The sequence below is a fragment of the Heliangelus exortis genome, chromosome 1 (genome assembly GCF_036169615.1).
Source record: "Heliangelus exortis chromosome 1, bHelExo1.hap1, whole genome shotgun sequence".
NCBI lineage: Eukaryota > Metazoa > Chordata > Aves > Apodiformes > Trochilidae > Heliangelus > Heliangelus exortis.
Genome location: NC_092422.1, coordinates 19,874,846 through 19,897,237, shown reverse-complemented (window position 1 = coordinate 19,897,237; position 22,392 = coordinate 19,874,846). Strand labels below are relative to the sequence as shown.

At 36.6% G+C, this 22,392-nt stretch overlaps 1 protein-coding gene across 6 annotated transcripts in view; it reads right to left on the bottom strand.

The window, feature by feature from the left end:
* The window catches only part of CDK8 (cyclin dependent kinase 8), a 70,988-nt gene that overhangs the window by 8,806 nt on the left and 39,790 nt on the right, over window positions 1-22,392 (bottom strand). For 5 of the 6 annotated variants that reach the window (XM_071736252.1, XM_071736224.1, XM_071736233.1 and 2 more), the window contains 5 exons: window positions 9,316-9,373; window positions 6,382-6,513; window positions 4,238-4,381; window positions 2,610-2,679; window positions 1,538-1,610 (listed from right to left, as the gene is read on the bottom strand). In XM_071736252.1, the coding sequence (XP_071592353.1) occupies window positions 1,538-1,610; window positions 2,610-2,679; window positions 4,238-4,381; window positions 6,382-6,513; window positions 9,316-9,373 (477 nt within the window). The remainder of the gene's footprint in view (window positions 1-1,537; window positions 1,611-2,609; window positions 2,680-4,237; window positions 4,382-6,381; window positions 6,514-9,315; window positions 9,374-22,392) is intronic. The other variant, XM_071736269.1, reaches the window with a different exon arrangement.

The following is a 22,392-nucleotide window of genomic DNA, read 5'->3' as shown; positions in this document are numbered from 1 at the left end:
GGCATGATGTCTGGCAATTAGATAATGAAGCTGCCCATCATGTGCTGACAAGATGTGAGCAAATTCAGTCCTGATCAGAAACCACAGAGTGCACAACCATTATCACACAGGGGATCAAACTCCTATTTTACCCCTTGTTCAAGGGAACATAAATGAATCTTTGCCTTATATAATGGAACTATTTCCTATTTTTAAAACTGCTCAATTAAAAGATTATCTGGCTGAATGACATAATAAAAATGCAGGAAGCTTTATAAATCATCAGTGACTGGGACAACCACTACAGTTCACAGGGACCAAAGTAACCGAATAGAAGTTGAAGCATCATGCAATTAAGCAGGAGCAGCAGCTGAGTACTCATTTTCTAGGGCATAAACAAGTAGGAAAAAAAAAAAATCCAGAAAGTGTGGAAAAAATGTAAACTGCTAAAAGGAGGAAGGAGCCAAAATTGTCTCATGTTAACACAACAGTTCTGCACGTGAAAAGGGACCACGTGCACAAATGTCACTAAAATGGAGAAAAATCTGGTTCAATTGAGAAATCAAAACATTTCATTTTTGGCCATGACAACAATCTCCTGATTTACTAGTCCTGGAATTATTAGTTTTGGCATATTTTACAGTAATACACAAGCAGTTTTTAAATTTGTTCTGATACAGAGAGTAAAAGAGCTGTGGAATAGCTTATGGAGGAGTATCTTGGAGTATCTCTGGAGGAACTGGGAACAAGAGATTCATTGATCTTGTTTCAGCTCTGACAGAGTGGCCTAAAACAACTCTGCAGTTCAGCCTGGCCCCAAGCAACACAAGTGGAAACCTAAAGCACCTCCCAATTTTGACAGCTCCTGAAGTGTTTTAAGATGTTACTTTGGAAAGATGAGGGTTTTAAAACAGGATTTGATTTTCAGTGAATTGTTCTGACAGGAGCAGTTAGCAGAAAACTGAGAAGATTCTGTTACAGCTCATTAACTATGAACTTCACAGTAATTCCCTCACAATACATTATCTGGGGGAGGTACTAAAGTACATGGCTATGTCTACACCACTAAATACTCTGCTGTACCACAACATAAACTTGAGAGCTTTAGGCTCCAAATATGCCACAAATCAAACCTGTAAGCAGCAAGCAGCATGCTAATTCTCAAATGAGGTGGATTTAGTCCACTGATGAACACAGTTACATAATTTTATGGAACACCAGCCTGTTAGAAGTATACAAAGCAGCAAAATGGGTAGGAGTTTCAGCAACTTCATAAATACAGTTATAAGCTTAACATGACCTGAAGACTGAAAACTTCTGATATACTTGATACAGAAACTAGTCCAGTGAATGGCAGAATCATTTCAACAGCATAAGATAAACTGTTCTTGCAATTTTCAGATAACAGAGAACCAGTTATTCCTAAATTTATTTTATAAACATTGTACCTTATTTTATAAATAAAGTTAATCACAAAGTGCTTGACACCAGCTCAACTCAGCTTGAATACCTATAACTTACGAGTTTTTTTATTTTTTTAATGCAGGCAAGAACTTACCAAATGGAATGCCTTACTATCAGGTTTAACTTTATGTTTTTCCATATATTTGATAAGGCTGCAGTTGGTGTACCTAGAGAAAGAAAAAAATATGACACATCTAATTTGCAAATCTGATAGGGTAAGGCTCTCTTAGCAGCTATGAAGGATTCGTAAGAGCATTTTAGTCTCCACTGATAACCCACTAAGCAGAGAAAAACCAAAAACCAGATACTGCTTAAAAATCATTCAGAAATGCATCTGCTTCCCTCACATGCTTGTGAAACGACATCACATCCACACAAAATGCACACTTTTTAACCCACGTGCAGACACCAAACTATCCCTTGGATTTAAACTGCCTTCTAGCAATTTTACTACGAGGCAGTTTCATTCTGTGTATTTCTAATGCCAGCAAATGGGGAGATAAATACTAAGCCCATGTTAACACTCTCCTGCATTGTACAAGTTACTAAAAGAACATCCATGAATTCACTTGTTTTTTTTTTTTCCAGAGTAGCTGAGTTACAAGGTTCCTAAAGAAATGTGCGTAGCAGTACAGTCCCAAATCCCTCAGGATGGAAACAAGGCAGCAGTGTAGGGTCTCAAGTGCAGGTATCAGACTCTGGCAATGTGACAGCAAAACTGAAAGGTATCCTTTTCTTCAGCTGTCATAAGCTACCCTTGACACCAAACCTGACAATTATACCCACAGTTTGCTGGAAACAGCATAAAGTTACCAGATCCCTTTTATGCAGCTATCACACAAAGATCACTTCCAGCCCCACAGATCTGGAAAAGGCTGTGACAATCTATATGCTCAAGCTTCAGAGGTCAGTGGGGTCTTGCTGGCATCACCTGTTTCACACTTGACACCATTACCACTTACAGTTTTACACTCTTCTGATTCACACCACCTCAACAGGGCAAGTTCACTACTATGAAACAACTCGTTTTCTTTTTTTCACAATCTAAGTCATAGCCATTTCATAGCCTTTGACTTCCACACAGAAAACAACCTGAGCAACAAGAAGTGAAGGGTAGGAGAAATAAACATGCATTCTTAAGAAAGCTCAACCTAAAGAAGACTTACGTGTTTCTCCGGAAATCTTTCATTAAAGTTGAATGTTCAGGCATCTTTTTTATGTCTTCCCAGTCTTTGTCTGCAAAATCCATATTTATTAATAACATTTTTTCTTTCCACCCCCAAATAAAATTAAGGCTTCCAAAGTATCTCAGCAGCCGTAATTTTTTTTTTTTGTCCTTTTTTCTAGCCTTGCAGTTACTTATTTCCTTGTATTCTTTGCCTTATCTTCTTTCATCACCTTTTCACAATAAATCTTTGCAACACTAACACTTAAGAGGCTCCAGTGTGTGCTGATTAACTAATGAACTTTTAAAAAACGGCTGCCAGTTCCAGTGATGATCACCATATGTCCAAAACGTGGAAGGAAAACACGTCAACCATTGTGCTTGTACCCTTCCAAATTGTCATTTAATTTATTCAGGCACAGTTGTGATCTCAAGACTCCTGTGAACACTGTCTCCTTCTAGATGTTCTACTCTGACAGCACTGTCTTTGGTTACAGGAAAATGCCCAGGGATACTGTAAAAAGTATCAGCTATTCATGTAAGCTACATGAAGACAATGTAAAACCCATGTGAAGTATAAACAGCTTAGGAAAAGGGTAAAGTTCTACAAGAAGAAAAGGACATTATTGCTCAAAGAAGGAAAAATAAGGAGCATTTTCAAGAAAATAAAGTGCTTAATATGCAGAGGCAACCTTTCCAGCAATCTCTTACAGCAGTATAGAAGCAATGCCATACACATGGGATAAAAAACTAACCAACCAAACAACAGCAATAAAAATACAACACAAGTTAAAGGGAAAAATAAGAGGCAACTTAGTAACAAAATCCTAGAACTACAAAAACAAAACCCACAAAATTCATGTGATAGGAAGAAGAAAGTCCACCAGAACAGTAAAGAAAAATATTATTAATAGTGAATGGACAACAGCAGGGAACAGAAGCAGCGTGGAGAAAATGACCAAAAAGCAAAAATAAGGCCCCCACTATTCTGACACCTGCAGTCATGTGAATGCTAGAAGACAAAGCATTAACTAAAAAGATGCAAGGCAAAAGATGCCTGCAGAAAAAACAAGATATGAGCAACACTAGCAGGAAAATGCAACAAGTGATATCCACAGTGTGATTTGTTTTCATTCATGCAACCAGTTCTTTGTTCCAATCTGGAATAAAGAAATTCTCTCACTATCACAAGTTTTTTATCAGTGAAAAACCATGAAATACCCCCCCCTACTTTCAAATGGTGTTTATTTAAGCACGAGTTAAACATCTGCAAAATATTCACTAAATGTATATATTTTTCTTGGGTTTGTACAATCATCAGTCACTTTGCAAATCTATCACCAGTAGTGAAGAAACTCAGAAGTTTTCCTTCTGATTTTTATTCATTCACCAGTAAACATGATCCTTGAAAATTATAAAACACTGTTACATGCACATGCAAAAATAATCCTATCATCAGTAATAGTGAAAATATCTAATATGACCATTAGATTCTAGTTTTATAACTCATGAAATAAAGACTGTGCTTGAACAGCTTTGTTACATTGATCACCTTTATGTGCAAAGTAATATGGGTATCTTTCTTTGAACAGCAGTGATTAAAAAAAAACAAAACAAAACAGTATGTACCTGCAGGAAATCCCATTACATTGAATATTCTGTCCAGCTGGTCATGGTGATAAGGATTACTAGTTTTGATATCTTCTTGACGACAATGAAATATTGGCTCTGATGTTAGCAGCTCTGCAAATATACACCCTATGGCCCAAATATCTTTTAAAAAAGGAGAAAAGAAATAAAATTAAATTAATCTTTCCAAAAACATCCTGGTGAGGTAAAATGTAATTTTTTTAGTTTATTAGAGATAAAGTCCCTTTGACAACTTCAAGTTTCTACTGTAGAAGTGAAACACTTTGAGGAATGGATGGAGGAACACAATTAATAACTCCAGGAGCTGAGAAACGATCATGCAATTTTTTGTGGGGTTTTTCAAGTGTAGTTACTATCTACTGCTTAAAAAATTTGATAAAAAAATTAATGAGTAACTGTCCACTTGTTAAATACTAATGAAGAAAAGTCAACTAACACCCTGCCAATTCACTGCCATACTTTCTGTGACAGGATGTGCCCTCTCAGATCAACCCTGGGTTGAGTAAGAAATAGAATTTAAAAAAATCCAACCCCAGTTGAAAAACAGGAAATTTGTAATAAGCCAAATGCTACTTATAAGACCTTGCAGAAAGACAGTAAAAAGAAAACTGTTCTATGCCCAGACCCCATCCCTTTTTTTAACATTAATTAAAACAAAACAAACCGTAACCCCCTCTCTGTTTTAGCTGTTGTGTCTCAATCTGAAAATCAGCCTTAATCTCAGTTGTTTTCCCTTTTTTTTCCCTAGGATATACAAATGCAATTTTTAATTTATATGAAATAATGCTACACTGAACCTTGAATGAACAAGAAAAGGTCATGAATAAGGACAAAAGCAAATGATGCAGAGCATAGCCCTATAACTCAGTGTTTGTGTAGTCAGTTTTTATGTACACTGAAAAAAAATCATGTACTAAAGGATATGACCATCCATGGAGTTTCCCATACTGAAAGCAGAAGAGGATGTCAGTAAAGTCAAAGAACATGCAAATGCAACAAAAAAAGTATTTTAAAGGAACATAGAATTAAATTTCTTTAATCTATACAATGAATAGAGTATTAATAGAAAAGTAAATGAAAATACATTTAAATCATAATGCTAGAATTTCTGACAAGAACACTGACATGATCTTAAAAAAAAAAAAAACAGCAAAGGTTTGAAGAAAGGATTTCATATAACAACAACATGTATGCTGACATACAACCTCCATGTCTATGTAAAGTGAAGCTTTTAACTGTAGGGGAAGTTATTTCCCCATATATGGTTGCCAGGCTTTAACACGTATTTTAAACCATATCTTTTAAGACAGAAAGAGAAAAACTTTGCAGTCCTCTTTCCTACAGTCTCTCCCTCCTTCCATGGCAAAGCTAGTTACATCCAGCCTACTACTGGGCTATTCCCCTCATCCTACAGCCACAGCTGCTCCTGTCATCAGTCATTGCTTACCCCTAAACTGACAAGAGACCATCAGAGCAAAGTCAACTGTGTCACACCAGAGCTGTTGAAATTCAGTCTGATAAGTATGATTTAAGTGGTGAAGAGGATGCAGCATTAAGCTGATGTACCTAACACCATCCTCAAGTGTTTGCATTCTGTCTGGATATGCCTGATGCAGCATCACATCTTAGCAACAGGCTAAGCTGTGGTCCTGATCAAACCTCACTGCTTCAAGCAATTCCTGTTCACATTTGTGCTTTGAAAAAGACAGAGAGAGGCTAAAATACAGCTTATTTTTTATTTTCAATGAGGCAAATATATCCACCATTCTGTACATTCCTATATTTTACATATTTATTACACTAGGTAAAAATGCTGCAATAAAATTAGCACACTATGCCTCATCATTATTGTAAGAATTCTGTTAATAGTTCAAAGATGTATTCATATTTTGCATACAGGATTTTTGAAAATCTTATGTGAAAGCTGTATAAAATTATAATGAATCAAAGGGCATTTGGAGCCAAAACTTGAAAATATTTCATTCCTGTATCTAGCCAGAGAGACCATAGCAAACTAAAGAATTTGTCAAAGTCTAGCATTTCCTTTGTGCTATTTATCTGTGCTTTAATAGTTGGGTACCCTTTGCATAAAGAAGAGTAAATTTTTTATATCATTTACTTACCAATAGCTTTGGTATAATGCCTTGCTCCAAGAAGCAACTCTGGAGCTCGATACCAGAATGTTACAACTACAGGATCCAAGTCTGCTAAAGGCTTCAGAGGTGAATTAAATAATCGGGCAAAGCCCATGTCAGCTGAAAAATTCAAACAGAGATGCTTTAAAATTTTAGGAAAACTACAAATTAGTTTTGTTTTTTTTTTTTTTTTTTAAACGAACTGATTGAGTTAACTTGTTAGTGCTACCATCACTGTGCTAAATAAAAGATGAAAGCAGACTGTAGCAGATATGAGTTCTGTGAGTAGATTTTCTTAAAGCTTTTGTAGAAGTTACTGGATATCACCACCTATAAAGTATATCATTATAAATCATTACTAACATGAGCCATTTAGAACAAAGAATTAACCATTGTTCTGAAAAAGCGTATCAACTCACTTCTCTCAGGACACTGGTAAATCCTGACTCATTTTACCTGATATTCTCTGGTAAAATACTGTTATTACAGGATGGTCTTTCAAGCAGCAGCATTTTAAATTGTGAGCAAAATGCAAATTCTGCAAAGGTTAGAATGATTTATAATACATACATGCACATCACAAAAGCTCCCTCCTCATGAAGTTGGCTGTAGCAATGTTTTCTTCACTCCATAAAAGCAACTAAGCCCAGAGCATCTACCTCCCTGATAATTTTCTGTCAAGATGTATTTCCAGTACCAAGATACCAGCACTAAATACCAATTAGGGTATGATTTTAACATTCTGTCTGGGGGCATTATATAATTAAAACCTGATTTTTTTTAGAAATGGTAGGAGACAACTGCCTAGAAAGCTGTCTGAACTGCCAAATATATGGGATACAGGAAAAAATGGGCAGAGACTAAAATATGCACCTTCTCCCCCAAATTGCTTTTCCCACCCACCGCTTCCCAAATCCCAAAGAAGAGGGACTCTGTGGTGCAGGGATATACACAAGCTGAGAAAGGACTCAAATGAAATGAGATGAGTTGAGTAGCCATTCTGAGGGAAAAGGACCTACGTGCTATAGCTCACTGTTTAAGAAAAAATAGAAGGGTAAGTATGGGTCTCTAACTCAACTGCACAATCCTTAGGTTTTTTTCATATGCATTCCTATTTATGACTGTTTTAATGCATTTAAAAAGAGAAACATTTTACAGTTTTCTACATTAAAATACCAATTACTCGAGATATAATCAAGGCACTAGTAACTATGAAAAATAAGGAAAACTGTTGGCAGAAAGTGGATGTCAAAATGACACAAAAAGCCTATAAAAAATTATTTTAAGTTAAAATACCATTTATGTATTTTTTAGGAAAATTAGTTACACTAGAAAAGTGGAAGCCCTTGGTATGGGTATAACTTTTGCATTCTTTTCCTGCTGTGGTAATATCTTAAGTCGATAAGAAAAGAAAAATATCTACATTTTGATAACACACTTAGAAACCCAGGGTCCCCCTCCCGCTTCCCCCCTTGGGAACGGATGGCTCAGAGGACTGGTGGTCCGATACAGAATCTTTCACCTGTCCGTTAACATCATTTGGATAAATTTAGTTGTGCTCTAATTTATTCCCAAATTAATTCAAAACTATCAATTAAGAAATAAATGGGTGGTCTACGTGCAAATACTAGCAAGTAGTTGTGTACAGCAAATATCACCACCACAGTTGCAGATGAACGTGCCCAGAGGATTACCTACATTCTCAATTTGGGAAGCAACCGCTCTGTCAAGAATAAGGTAACAGGAAGAAATTTGCCCTTCCACTGTCCATGTTGTACCTGTTCTGTACAGAGAAGACCTCAGTCGCTATAATCAACCTTAAACCTAGGAAGGGTTTCAGGGTAGGATCCACAGAAGTGTTCAGCCCCAGCCCATCTGCTCCTTGGATTTCAAAGGGCAAGGGAAGGCCTAGAGCGGCACTGAACTCTCCAAAAAAATCCTACCCTGAATCATTATGCTAGAGATTAACAGTATAGTTCAGATAAACAAAACAGTAAGAGTACAGAGCAACAATGCAGAAGAATAATCTCATGAAGAAAGCCAGAGGGAAGTGAAAAAGATAAACTAGCTTTAAAAAAAAAAACCCTTCCAAACGGGGTTGGCATTACCACAAGAACTGTAAGTAGGCCGTGCATTAGCAGCCTGTTATCAAAGCTCTGCCACGCTCAAGCACAGCATGGTATAGCTTATTACTGTTAGACTACAGTTATTTTTTATTTATTTACTAAAATTTAAAGCAACTGAAGTTCTACAAATTATCCTCACACTGTGAAGAGTAACTCCCATCAGAAAATGTTACAAAACAGTGGGGACAGTGTTGGGTCCTTCCTACCCTGGTACAGTCCAGTTTAAGCACTGAGCAGTAGTTCTCATTAAGCGTTTTGGCTGGATTACTGTGCTTTATGTGCTTTAAAATCCCTTGCATTTATCTCCAAGGGACCTGTCTACCGTTTCAAAAACATTTTGTAGGATAAATGCCACCTTTGACCCCATTATAAAATTTAACATTTGTAGTAATGAGTAATTTCCTATTTAGATTTTATAAGCAGCAGCAATATAATGTCATGACATTACAGGGGTAAATGGAGGATATTTTTGAAATCCCACTTCTTCCTCCTCCTTTCCCCTAGCTAGCTCTCATCTTCATTCCCATATCAAAATCCCCCACCCCACACCAACACCCACTCAAACAAAATATAAAGACATTTTCCATTTTTCGTTGATGAAGCTACAGCATTTCATCATCAGAACTGGTGCATGGGACTAATGTCAAGAAGCCAACAGTCACTCAGCAAACAACATTCAGGCAATGTGCCTGGGCACACACTAGTGTTACAGTGACTACTTTAGGTGGTACAACTGCACCTTCAGAACATTCTATCTTAAATGCTACACTGGGACTTATCAAAGATATAAACATACCAATTTTTACTCTTCCTCGCTCAGGACCTTCACCCATAACTAAAATATTAGCAGGTTTCTGTGGAAAAAAAAATAAATACACAATACATATACCACGATAAACCTAAACATTAGTCTCTGAAAAGTTAGTTAAGCTTTGTTTTGCCAGTTTCAAACCAACTTTGTTTTGAAAAAAAATGACAAGTTTCTCTGTCACAGTAAAACTGTACAAGGACCCAGACACGGGCTCTCCCTGCCACTTCTTTTTGGAACCTCTGTGTTCCAGCACCATGTTCCCTAACTGACGTGCTGGTGTTTGTCCTCCACCTGCATGAGCTGGCAGTTTCTAAGCTGCCAAGATTTCTATCACAACTGCCCTAGACCCTTTTGGCAGGAGGCAGTCCCACTGCTGCCCACCACCCTGCACCCCCAGCACCAGGATGGGAAGCCAGCTCTAAAACATGTTTTGCCCAGGGTCATTTTAGGCACATTTGCAGACACATTTTACATAAACAATACTTGAGTGAGATACAAATTAAACATTACCACAACTTTATTGGAGAGAAAAAAATCATCTAGATAGTTCCTATTTACAAGCATATACCAATTCAAACAGCTGCAAAACTGGAAAACATTACCTTTTTTTTTTTTTTCCTCTCTCCGTCTTCCCTTTCTTTCTTTTACTAGGGAGATGAGTTAAAGAACTGAGCTAGAGTCTAGAAGGTTAGAAACATAACCTCTCACACACTTCTTAATCCTATATTTTCTGCAGCCTGTTTCTCTAATACACCTGCAGTCAGAAGTTTCCTCAAATGCTAATGCTGTTTACATAAATCAAATGTGCAGTGCTTATTTTGAGGGAAAAAAAGTGAAAAAACTCACAACTGAAACTGAAAATTTACATTAGACTTGTTTTGAAATTGAGTAGTTTAGATACCCAGTAATACTGTAAATCCTGGACAGAAAAGGGACTGAGTTGTGAGCTGTAAGATTTACAGTAAGGCTCATTTACAGCTCTTGATTTCCCAGTTTAAACTGACCTGAAGAAAAAAGTACCCAGCAAGATAGTTTAGGCTACCCAAAAGTCAATACAATAAATCCTAACATCTTAGTGTGATTTACCAATCACATATTCTAGGAAAATCTCAAGTCTTCCTGAATCTCAGTCTCTGATGTAAACACATTCAGAGAGACAAAAGACCACAATTTGGTATCAACCTAGTAATAATTAATATTGTATAAAATAAGGTGCAAAACTTATCATCCAACAAAAAATTTCCTTGAGAAACACATAGTTATTACTGCTTATGAAAGGCTACAAAATGGATTTCTCAAATTTAACAATCCACCTACAAAATACGTAAAAGGAATTTGAGGTATTGCATCTCTCCTCTGAAAGCAGATTAAAGATGGAATAAAATGTTATCAATTTGACTGTGTTTGAAGAGGTAAGATATAGCCCACTATCTTTCCAACAGCAATAACAACATATCCAACTTGTGCTGCATTTTCTCAGTATTATGCAGAAGAACACATTTCACACCAACCTCCTTTTTGTTTTGTTGTTGTTTTTTTTTTAATAAAGGCATACACTCCAAGTAAGTACTGCTCTGAAATTAAAAAATGCAGTATGTGGGCACACAGCTCACAAAGCATTCAATTGATTGTTTCTGGAAACATGCTAGAAATAAACAAGCAACATAAGTCTTTAAATTCAGAGTTAATTTTGAAGTTAAAACCAACTGAAGCTGCTAGGTAAAAAAACCACATTTCATCACATAAAGCATTTTATTGCTATGCTGTGACTCAGAGAAAACACGCATATCTTTTACAAAATCTGCTTCAGTTTATCTGGGATGTTAATAAGCTACATGCCAAATTAATATTTTTTTAGTAGAGTTAATGATACATTACACAGGCACTAAAATACTTCTGATAAATAATACACTGACAAGATTTCCCATCCCCCGCTGCATTTTCATGAGTTAATACTCTACAAAAATGCTTTCAACATCCTCATGATGTTTTTACCTTGGAATTTTTTTACTGTTTGGATTTTGATAGAGACAAGGAGTTATATTCACACAGATACTCCATTATGCCAGATGATTGTTCAGCACAGCACTGAGTAACAATTCCTATCTCAAATACCTTCTACCCTAAGTTCAGGGTAGGTACAGATGAGAAGAAAAATCAGAGGTAAGACAGTACTAGTTAGCAAAATAAGTACCAACAGCTTGATTCATACTCATTCTTTTTTTCCTCTCAGGATTTACAAAAAAATATTTTAAAATACAGTCAATTTAGAAATCTGTGTAGGAGTCTTGTAAAGCTGCAAAATAAAAAACAATACAAAACCCACTCAGTTGATCTGGAATAACAATTCACAGAAGTTCACCTCTTTCTAGAGTCAAAGGCCCTTCACTGAAAGAGATCTGTTTGAAACAGAAGAGTCTTCCTACAGACAATAATATTTATACAGTCACATCACTGTAAAGGGATACATCATCACAGTTAAAGATAAAAAAAAATAAATTAAAAAACAGGTTTTATTCTGAAGGTTCCCACTCCTAAATTGTGTTTTAAGCCTGAAACAAAATCATTAGTTGGAAGAATTTTCCAAACAAGACCACTAATAAATATTTAAATTCAACAGAGGAATATATCTGTCAGCAGTAGAGGGACAGTATTGGTGTTCCTAAAACATAGCCACTTTGAGGACTCCCTGAAGAACATCCAAGTCCACTATCAAAAGTCTAAATGTGGGCCAGGAATTCTTGTTAGATCTGACTCAAGAAATCACTATCTGGAGAAAGGAACAACTCTCCAGATTTGTCTCTTTGGGCAACTCATTACATATTAGAAATTTATTTGCAAAGAAAAATAAGCAGTCATTAGAAACAGAAAGGAGAAATCTGGACAAGCTTCAGTTTAATTTGTGAAACTTCTGTTCAGTTTCAATTACCCAGAGGAAATGAAAATTTAAAGTGCTTATTCAAATCATTTGGGCTGACCAAGGGAAGAAAACCTTTCAGCAATGAATATATTGTGTTCTGAAAACAGACCACTTAAAAACAGCTATCATTTTTTTATAACTACAAATCAACAACTTCTAAAAGTACCTCATTTTTATTCTAATAGAGGTTTACTTCCTTTTGCCTCTAGGTAAAATGATTTTCTGAAGTCAGATAAATGCAAATGAGGAAGCTGTTAGGATCCTAAATCAAATGTGAAGAGCAATGCAGTAATGTACATCTGAGTACTTCTGAGACCAAAAAGCAAACTTCCTGCCAACCCCACAGAACGAAATTTAAGCAAAAATATCCTGCCCACAACACCCCACCTCAGCAGCAGGGAAATCATTCGTTTTCATGGAAGAGTGGCCTTGTTACCATGGCACAACACTACATTTGTCTTAGATCCATTTGCATAGGGCTCTTTGTGTGATTCCTTGACAAATACTAATCTTGTTCATTTAATAACTATTACTGCTGAAGAGAGATCCTCACTGAAAGATTTTAGGTACTTCTAATTCAATCATTATTTGCAAAGCACAAACAGAAACCCTATGCAGACAACTACCTTCAATTCAAGAAGTTAAAAAAAAAAAAAAAAAAAAAAAAAAAAAAAAAAAAAAAAAAAAAAAAAGAGGCTATACCATCAGGTTTACAGGTCTATGGAGAATGGTTTAATGGTTTGGGTTGGAAGGAACCTTAAAGATCAACCATGGGCAGGGACACATCCCCCTACACCAGGCTGCTCAGAGCCCCATCCAACCTGGCCTTGAACACTTCCAGGGATGAGGCAACCTGTGCCAGTGTCTCATCACCATCACAGTAAGGAATTCCTTCCTAATGTCTAGCCTAAATCTACCCTCTCTCATCTTAAAGCCATTTCCTCTTGCCTTATCACCACATATAAAATGTCTGATTGCCCATTTGGAAGGTGCTCCAAGGTCTTCCTGAAGCCTTCTCTTCTCCAGGCTGAAGAACCCAAACTCTCTCAGTCTGTCTTCATAGGAGAGGTTCTCCAGCCCTCTGATCATCTTTGTGGCCCTCCTCTGGACTTGCTACAACAGCTCCATATCCAGATGTCAGTATCAGTATTTTTCTGGAGTTATTTCCCTGAATTCAAAGATGTGCATTGACAATTAAGATAATTAAGTTCAGTCACATCTATTAGCTGATTTGGAGCTTTAAAATAAATTATCAACAAAAGATGACCACAAACCCTGGTGAAAACAATGACTCACCAGAAACTCAACATGTATTAAATCTAAACATTAAAGTCTTTTTAATTAAAAAGACATGAAACATGAAAACCACTGGAAATTTTTTTTTTTAAAATCTGTTTTCATTTAATACCTTATGTTAATATCTCCTTATAAAGACCATCCCAGAGCTGTTTAAAAATGAACTAAAATAAAAATCAAGCGTCTGAGCAAGTTCTCATTAAAATCAAGAACTGTTAAAATTACTCAATTAAGAGCAAAAAAAAAACCAAAACATACCCCAAAACAAAAAACAACATAACAAAAACCCCCTATCTTATAAAAACACACAAGCTAAAAAATTTTCAAAGTACAGAAAGTATTTGGATAGGAGATAGAGGTATGCCATATCTATGCTAGGGAAGCCTTCTGCTAGTTACCATCACCATATTTTATCTCTGTTTCAGCCTGATGAAAGCTGTTGGCTTTGCTATTACATTTTTATTCTCTGAACACACTCCAAAAATTTATTTCAGTTGCTGTCACCCAGTTACTGCCAACCTGGGGCAATGTAACTTATTAAAGCCTGTGCATAGGCTAATACACTGGTGTTTCTATTGCTTTCACTGGAACTGAATTAGAGTTGAAAGAACAAAAACTCAGTTATATTTTTCAGGCCAACTCTCCCACTCTGTAAAAATGCACATCAGGATAAGCTGCAGGATATGACTTCCTGTGTTAAGTCCAAGGAAGGAAAGGTGAATATCATAGGCAAAAATATTACTATAGCAACTTTGCAGGAAAATCTGCAGTCACGTCAAATATCATTAACATGCTACTCAAAAGTGTAGCAACTACAAACTACAATAAACAAACAAAAAATATAATCTGGAAGAAATTTATTTCCTGTGTGTTTTGCTACACAACTGATTACTCTGTTCATAGGTCCGAATGACTCTGGATGCTGTGGACACATCATCACAGCAGGATCAAATGAAAAAAGAGGGTGCACTGGAAATGTTTCTCAGGTATTATGTTATCCCAAATATAATTCCACCTCCTTTTAAAATTCAGTGTTCTGCCTCCAATGTGAGGATTTTGAATGGGTAATAAAAACAATGAGTACCATTTTTACTCAGTTATTTTGTTGGAGCACTGTTCAGTAGTACTGTAATCTCATATTTTCTGATCTTTTCATACAAAAGGAAGAAAACTGTTACCTGTTCTTTGGTCTGCATGCAGTTCTGGTAACCCATGCTGTCTTCCCTAACAGCCCTGTTTTATTTTTCTCTTTCATTTAAATAGTACTCACTACTACATCAGTTCCATATAAACCTACTTGTGTTGACTAACACATAATTCCTCCTGTTCCTCCTGCTTTGGATTAAGAAAAAATAGAAAGGTGAGAAGCCTGTGCTATTTATTACTATACACTTCCCAGTGGTTGCCTGGGCTTTGTTCCTGCTTATTTTTAAAGAACTTTTGTGCACAGAACAAACACAGAACTTCAAAGAACACCCCAAAGATTAAGTTTTGTGTCATTCATATTGAGAGCAAGTCAGATAAAGCTGAGAGTTCAGACAGAGCAAGCTTTTGTAAGAGATAAATATGCCCTATTTATAAGGCAAATTTTTCACAGCCTTCTTTGAAACTTCTCAGATTTAGGGTTAATCAAAGGACTGTTTTCTTGTCACCTTGTCAGCTTCTCCTTTAGATTATGAGTACAGATCATTCATATGGATCATGGCATTTTCTTCCTACAGCAAGACACAGAAAGACTTTGTTATGCCTATTTCCTGTACTTTGAACATTTTATATTCCTACCTTCCACAGCATTTTATGCAGTGCTAACTGTACCACAACCTTAACAAGGTACATAGTACTAAAACCAAAAGCAGAACAAAACTGTGCCTGGGTGTTTCTAAAATCATACTCTAGGGTTTTTACTAAATCCTGCTGCAATGTTTTTATTGACTAAGCTTACTTCAAAGGTACCTTAGTGATCAAAGAGCTTCTAGTCCTCCATCTCTCTCTCATGTCACAACTAGAAATTACATCGATACTTTTCCACCTGGCTAGCACAGCTCATTATCTTTATGACAGGAGATCTGCTTGAAATTAAATCTCAAGTTTCTAAAATGTTCCTCCTCTATATGTCTTACTTCTGTATTTATGTATCTGGACATGGGAGCTACTTCAGGCAGTTAACCTACCACGACTGTGCAACAATGCATTAGCTCACCTCTCACAGTGAAGGATTACTTACTCCCATTATACTCTTTGAAGTACTATAATCATGTATCTGGCAATCCTGAAAATCCAGCACAAAAAAAAAAAAAATCAGACTAATAACAAGGTAAGTTTAAAGCTGCATCCAAGAAACATAATATAGTCTACCCATCTGTTAAAGAATTTGCATTCCCAACACTTCACCTACTTTAGGCAGGATCTTTGCTATTAAAAAGGAAAAACAGATTCAAAGTAGTAAAAAAAATCTTCATACATATACATAGATATAAAAATTACCTAGACATCCATATATGAATGATATCCTTCAATATATTACCTGTATCCTATCAATAAAACTCACATTATTTTCCTCCAGTTGCCAAGCTACATAAATGTTCTGGAATGAAAAACAGCGAGGGTATCTAAACTTGAAAAAAATAATAGCAAAAACATTTTACCAAAACCAAATTTGGCAAAACAGTATCTTAAGGAATGAGCAGTCTTTATTTAAAGATTGGGAGTTCTACACATGGGCACCCTGCATTCTGAAAAGTGCAGCAATTCAAGACAGAATTATATAGTAACTACACTTGCTAAGAATAGATATCCTCTCTAGTATTCAAAAATCCTCAGCTACTGAAACTAGAAGCAGAAGAGTATTTTCTAATATTTCAATAAAAATACCTTTGAAATATAGAAAACTTCCAAATCTTCATTTGTGGTATGATGGCAGTACAGAAACACACAGGAAAATGAACTGGAGATGGAAAAATAACAGTGTGGTCATCTGACCATCTTTCCATACATCCAAACAGCTCCATCGTGCTGCTGCTCCTCTTCCTCTGCCATTTTTTGAACTGGTTGACAGAATGAAGTCAGCTAAGGTTTTAATGCACATTTCTTTTGCAAACAACTTGTTTTCTCTTCTGAAGACCTTGCAAGGGCAGTATAAATGGATTTGGAGATTGCTGCAGTAACAACTACTAAATAAACTGAAGACTGACTGAAAAAGCCCAGTTCAGCACATATGATCTGATGGGATCCCTCAGCTGCCAGACAGTACTGGGAAGCTGACTAAAGATTTTCAGACTACTACAGTTTTAAACACTTTCTTATAAAATCTGCTTAATAAGCTTTGTCTCCTTCAGCAGCCAGGCTATGCCCCCACAGTACTGGCAGACCAACAAAACTGTTTTTTTACTGTGGAACAGGCAACACCATTTGAATTTTTTTGTCATTTTCCTAGAGACTGAAGTAGCAATGCTATCATTACTCCTATCTAAAACTCTAAAGCATCACCTTTGTTTTCAGTTTAGAATCCTATGCAATACATGGACAGATGTGCTTCTCATAATGGTATTAAATCTTCCACCAAACATGGATTAACTTCTCAAAAGCCACTGCAATTATATTAATTTTTGATGCAAGGCACCGAAAAGCCCTGCCTTTATTTGATACCCTGTAAAGATGTAAATGGTTATAGAAATCAGTCATGAAATCTTCCATCTATCACTGAAGTACTCCAGGGGAAGAAGAGAGAAAAAAAGTACTACTCTTGCTAACATCATATATTGCTGTATGAATTAAAAATACAAGGTTCCTTCAGCCTCAGATCTGCAGTTCCCATTTTGTAACAGTTCTTCATAGCCTGTTATCTGGTCCAAGATCACAAGTTAAAAATTATTTGATTTACAGTAACAAATGTCAGGAAAAGATACTCAGGTTCTACTGCTTCTTGTGTCTGACAGTTCTGCAGCAGGTAAGTGAAAAATACCTCACTAAAATATCATTAATCACGTAATGTAACTTCATGTCTCTAAATATTCACCTGCATTGTACTTTTTTGTTCTTAAGACATATGCTGGTTAAATAAGTCAAAAACTTACTTTGTCCATTTATTTTTCTGCACTTTGTACTACTTTGATGTAGAAGCTGTCACTGACTATGGAACTCCAAACTGAGATACCTGCATTGTCTCTAGGCAGTACCAGCCTAAAAGCAAGTCTGTCTGGGTTTGAGTATTCCCTAGTGACCTTGCACTTGCTTACAAGATGTGAGGTTAAAGATGGTAAACTGTAAAAAGCTATGAAAGATTATATTCATACTCAAGAACTGCTTGAATGGAGGTGGCCTGTGAATTAAAAAAATGTTTACTATCCTTAAAGATGGGCAATTTACAAAATTACCACAAAGTCTTGAAGTGGAGACTGGAGAAGTAGACAGAATATTTTGTTTTAATTTCTCTCTTCCATTTGATTTCAGTGCTTTAGCATAATAAAGGTAGTTTTATAGATAAGAATAAAATATGTAGGGCTGACCCAAGAGAGGTCTAAAAATATCAATCTCCCTAACACTTTAATCCTATAGAACTGAAAAAACCCTCAAGATTTGGGTATTTCTTTCTTAAAACTTCGGGGTTATAGAAGTGTTTAATAACCAAAGCTGGTTACAATTTGATTATACAGTAGAAATATGTATTTCATTCTATGACTACACAGCTTCCAGGAAAATTTTTATGGAAGCATCTTTTTTTTTTCAAAGGAAAATAAAATGGCACAGTGTCCTCCTTCTCATCATGCTGCAGTCTATATAGCGAAAATGTCCTCCTTTGCTGCAAAAGTTTTGTATTACACCACTTTCTTCACATTGCTCTCAATTCCATATGAGCTGTTTGATCTTCCATATGCTTCCTACTCACACCTACTGACACCTGCTTCCACCTTTTTTTCTTCCAACCTCCCCTACAGCTTCTCTTCTATTGATTTGTCATGAGCTGAATTTTAGATTTTGAAAAAGCAGTAATTGAATTTGTCAAGATAGATCAAATGGTGAAGATAACACATGCACAGAATGGCTGAGGCTGGAAGGCACTTCTGGAATCACCCACCAACTTGCTGAGGGCGCACTCTGTCCCGTTGTCCAGGTTTTTAATGATGATGAAAACCAGCACTGAATCAACTTACCAGCCCCTAGAATGGTCCACTCATGACTGGTGTTCAGCTCAACTCCTAGCACTGATCACAATCCTCTGAGCCCATCAACTTTGCCAGTTTTTAACCCACCTCAATGTCCCTGTACACTAACTAGACTGTACTTCATGAGTTTGCCTGTATGGGATGCAGTGTCAGGAGCCTTACTGAAGGCAGCAACATACACTGCTTGTTCCCCACCCATCCAGCTAACCACTGAAGTACTTCAGGCTGGCCAAGCATGATTTCCCCTTCATAAATCTACACTGACTTCTCCCAGTCACCCTCATGTCTTTAAAAAGTTTGGAAATGGCTTCCAGGAGGACTTCATCCATTAACTTCCCAATGATGAAGGCAAGAGTGACTGCCATGTGATTTTTGCCAGATCCCCCTTCTTGAAGACTGGAGTGACATTTGCTTTTTTCCCCTCAGGAACCTCCCCTGATTGCTATGACCTTTCAAAGAGAGTGGCCTCACAATGATTTGCTTATATGAAGCAAATTATTTTACATATCTCTACAGACTTCTCTCTGGTGAATTCAAAGATGACTGAGCAGTATGCCTTCTACTTTCCAGACAGGAAGGCTGGTAGTACTGTAACAATATACTCTGTATTCCTAGCTTCAAATCTGCATTTGTACAATGCTGACAGCCTCTACTAAATCAAGATCTTGACATAAGAGGCCACTGCTGACAACAATGTTCAAGAAGAAAGGAAGCCAAATGGTTCTCATTTCCACAGCAGTTCTCAAAGTTAATTTCTGGTTTTGGCTTTTTTTGCGTTTTACTTTTTTTAAGTCACTGGCATAAGCAAATACTTTGTTTTCAATCTCTTCTGATCATTTCTATACTTTGATTAGTTACTGCTTTGAAAGTGTGATCTAAAATATAAAGAAAATGCTCAGAAAGACAGGAAAGGGAGTAGTCATGTTCTCTGCAAATAGCAGCATTAAGAAACACTAGGTTATGTTACTTTAACTACAGAATATTTAGAATTACAGTAAATTACAACTCATGGGAAAGCATGTTATTACAGCTTATGCAAGAAAGCAGTTCTGCCAGACGCATTGTTCTTTTGTGATCTCCTGAAAGCACACACATCCATTATGAAAAATACCTTGGAAACAAAAATCTTGGGAACTCCAACAACCATGACTGGGTTTGGGCTGAGGGTTTTTTCCTTTTAAAACAAATCACCAATAAGTCATCAAAATACTTTATGGAAAATAATGCCTATTAGCTGTTTATATACTTAAACAGGGTAGAAGACCACCCTGCTTTTAAAAGCTGGTATCTCCTTTACAGTAATCTGCACAGGTTTTCCTACTACTTCTTTTTTAAGCATTCAGTTTCACTCCTTCAAATAACCGAAGTATTGTAAGCACTAGAGCAGGATGGAAGGGCACTCCAGTATTTCCGAAGCAATCCCTGAATATTGATGAGGGAAGCACCCTTGAATTCAAGACCTCAAATGTGGAAAATGGTAGATGGGCAGGGGAAAGGTTCCATGCATTTAACTCTGCCTAAAGCACATACTGAAGTGATTCACAGCCAGATCCTGGGAAGTGACCAAGATGCTGTCTTCAAAAGAACACCCTGGCAGTGGCTTCTCCTGATTTCTTGTTAGAAGAACATCTTTAATGTTCCTGCTAATCACAAACCTGGCAGCAGGTACACTTGGGAAGGGTCCAGGTCCCAGGAAGCTGCATTCCAACTGTATTAGAACTCACCCAACTGAAAAGTTATTAAAAAATGGTGCTCAGCCCCAGCAGCAGTGTAGCTGAGCTGCATGCTAGGAACACAGTAAATAGACTGCAGCACCCTCTGCTAGCACTGACTTGCAAATGGTCAGATCCACAGCAACATAATGCCAGACCAAGCAGGACAAGAACATTACTGACAAAGGCTAAGAGACTGTCAGTCTTTAAGCAAAAGATAGGGAATAGGAAGCAGGAGCCGAGCACTGCATTACCCACCTCATACAAGTGGAAATTCATCTGTAAGGGCACCCATTCATGCCATACAGAAAGAAACAGGTCAGGGAATTTAGGCTGAAAATTCACGACCAAAAAAATGTTTCATCATAGTGTCTCAGCAGGTTAAGTAAGAGCTGTGAGATTTCCTTTGGGGTTTGTTGTTTGGGTGGGGTTTTTTCGAGGGCTGCTGGTATATTGTTAGGTACTGCTGCACTACAGGAGCACTAGTAGTTATACTGTAAAATATATTATCAACTTAATTTTTTAATATAGTATTGATTTAAATCACAGACTAATTATACAGTCATCACACAAAACTACTGGACTAGTGCACATCTCTTAGCTGTTACTGGATCCTGGCTGTGTGGAGAGGACTACTACAAACCTTTATTAATAAAAACGCACTTTTAAATGGTAACAGGCATGGCACTGATGTACCACTTCATGTGCACACGAAGCTGATGTACCACGCAAAAGGACCTCTATTTTGAGCTTATTACTTGTAGAAATCTTCCAAGTACACTGAAAGTCCATCGGCTCCTTTGCCTGCTGTTGAGGTTGCAGATTGATGGAAACAGATCTATGGCCAGTCCTCAGCTTAATCTGATTTTTAGTGTGTAATAAGAACTTCTGAGTAAACAAACAAGTCCAATAGCTGGGTATTGTAGAGCAGAAAAAATACCAGGAAAAGAAGTCAGCAGAATGCACTATGTTTCAAGCATGCTTGATAACAAAATTCAAAATATTATTAAAACTATAATTGATGCACTTGGAGGCAATTACATGAAGTGTTCTTATTTCCTTCCTGCTACAGTCAGTGCATGAATAAACAATCTGCTTTCAATTGCTCTCAGTCATGATATTAAAAAAGCTGAAGAATATGCAATAAGAAATTTAAAAAGGGCTGACATTTATTTGTCGAAAAATCTTACTGGTACGTTTTGAAGACTTATGGAAAAGCTGACTACTCAAGCACAGCATTGTGCAAAGATAACAAATACCACCTCCCTTGCTCTGATGGAAATGGTGAATTGGCTTTCATTAAGCAGTGAACCAAAAGAAAATAATAGTAGAGAGCTAACTATTTAAACAGGTAAGTTATTGCTAAGATTCGTACGTGTTTCCTTTGTAAAAGACAAACCAGGACTATGAAAAACACAAAAGACAATTATTTCTTCCTACAGTTTTTGCTGTTTCATATCGAATATACTCATTTTATACAAATCTTACAAGAATAAAGATTCTTCGATTCCACCATTATGAAGGCATGTTTCAGTCTAAGTTTGTGATTTTAATAGCCATGAAGTTACACTGCCTAGATCATGGATGTCAGCAAGGAAGGAATTACTTTAGGAAGTATTTCTGATTACAAAATATCTCAAAAAAATTCAAAACATTACCTACCTAAAAAGCTAACTTCATTGGGACATCTTAAAAAAACAAAACAAAACAAAACCCAAAAGCTGGAGAATTGAACTCAGATGGAGGACACTTACTTCCACAAGAGGTGAGCTTTATTATCCTTCAAAAAAATCTCTGTCCTTTGTAAGAGATGTAGCAAAGAACAGATCTGTCTGCCAAAGTAATCTTTAGCTTCCTACCACCACTAAGCACCACTCCTATAATAGTTAGTATATGAAATGAAAGTAAGCATATTACTTATGCAATTATGTATGTATATCTGCACACATCTACATCTAGGGAAATAGAAACC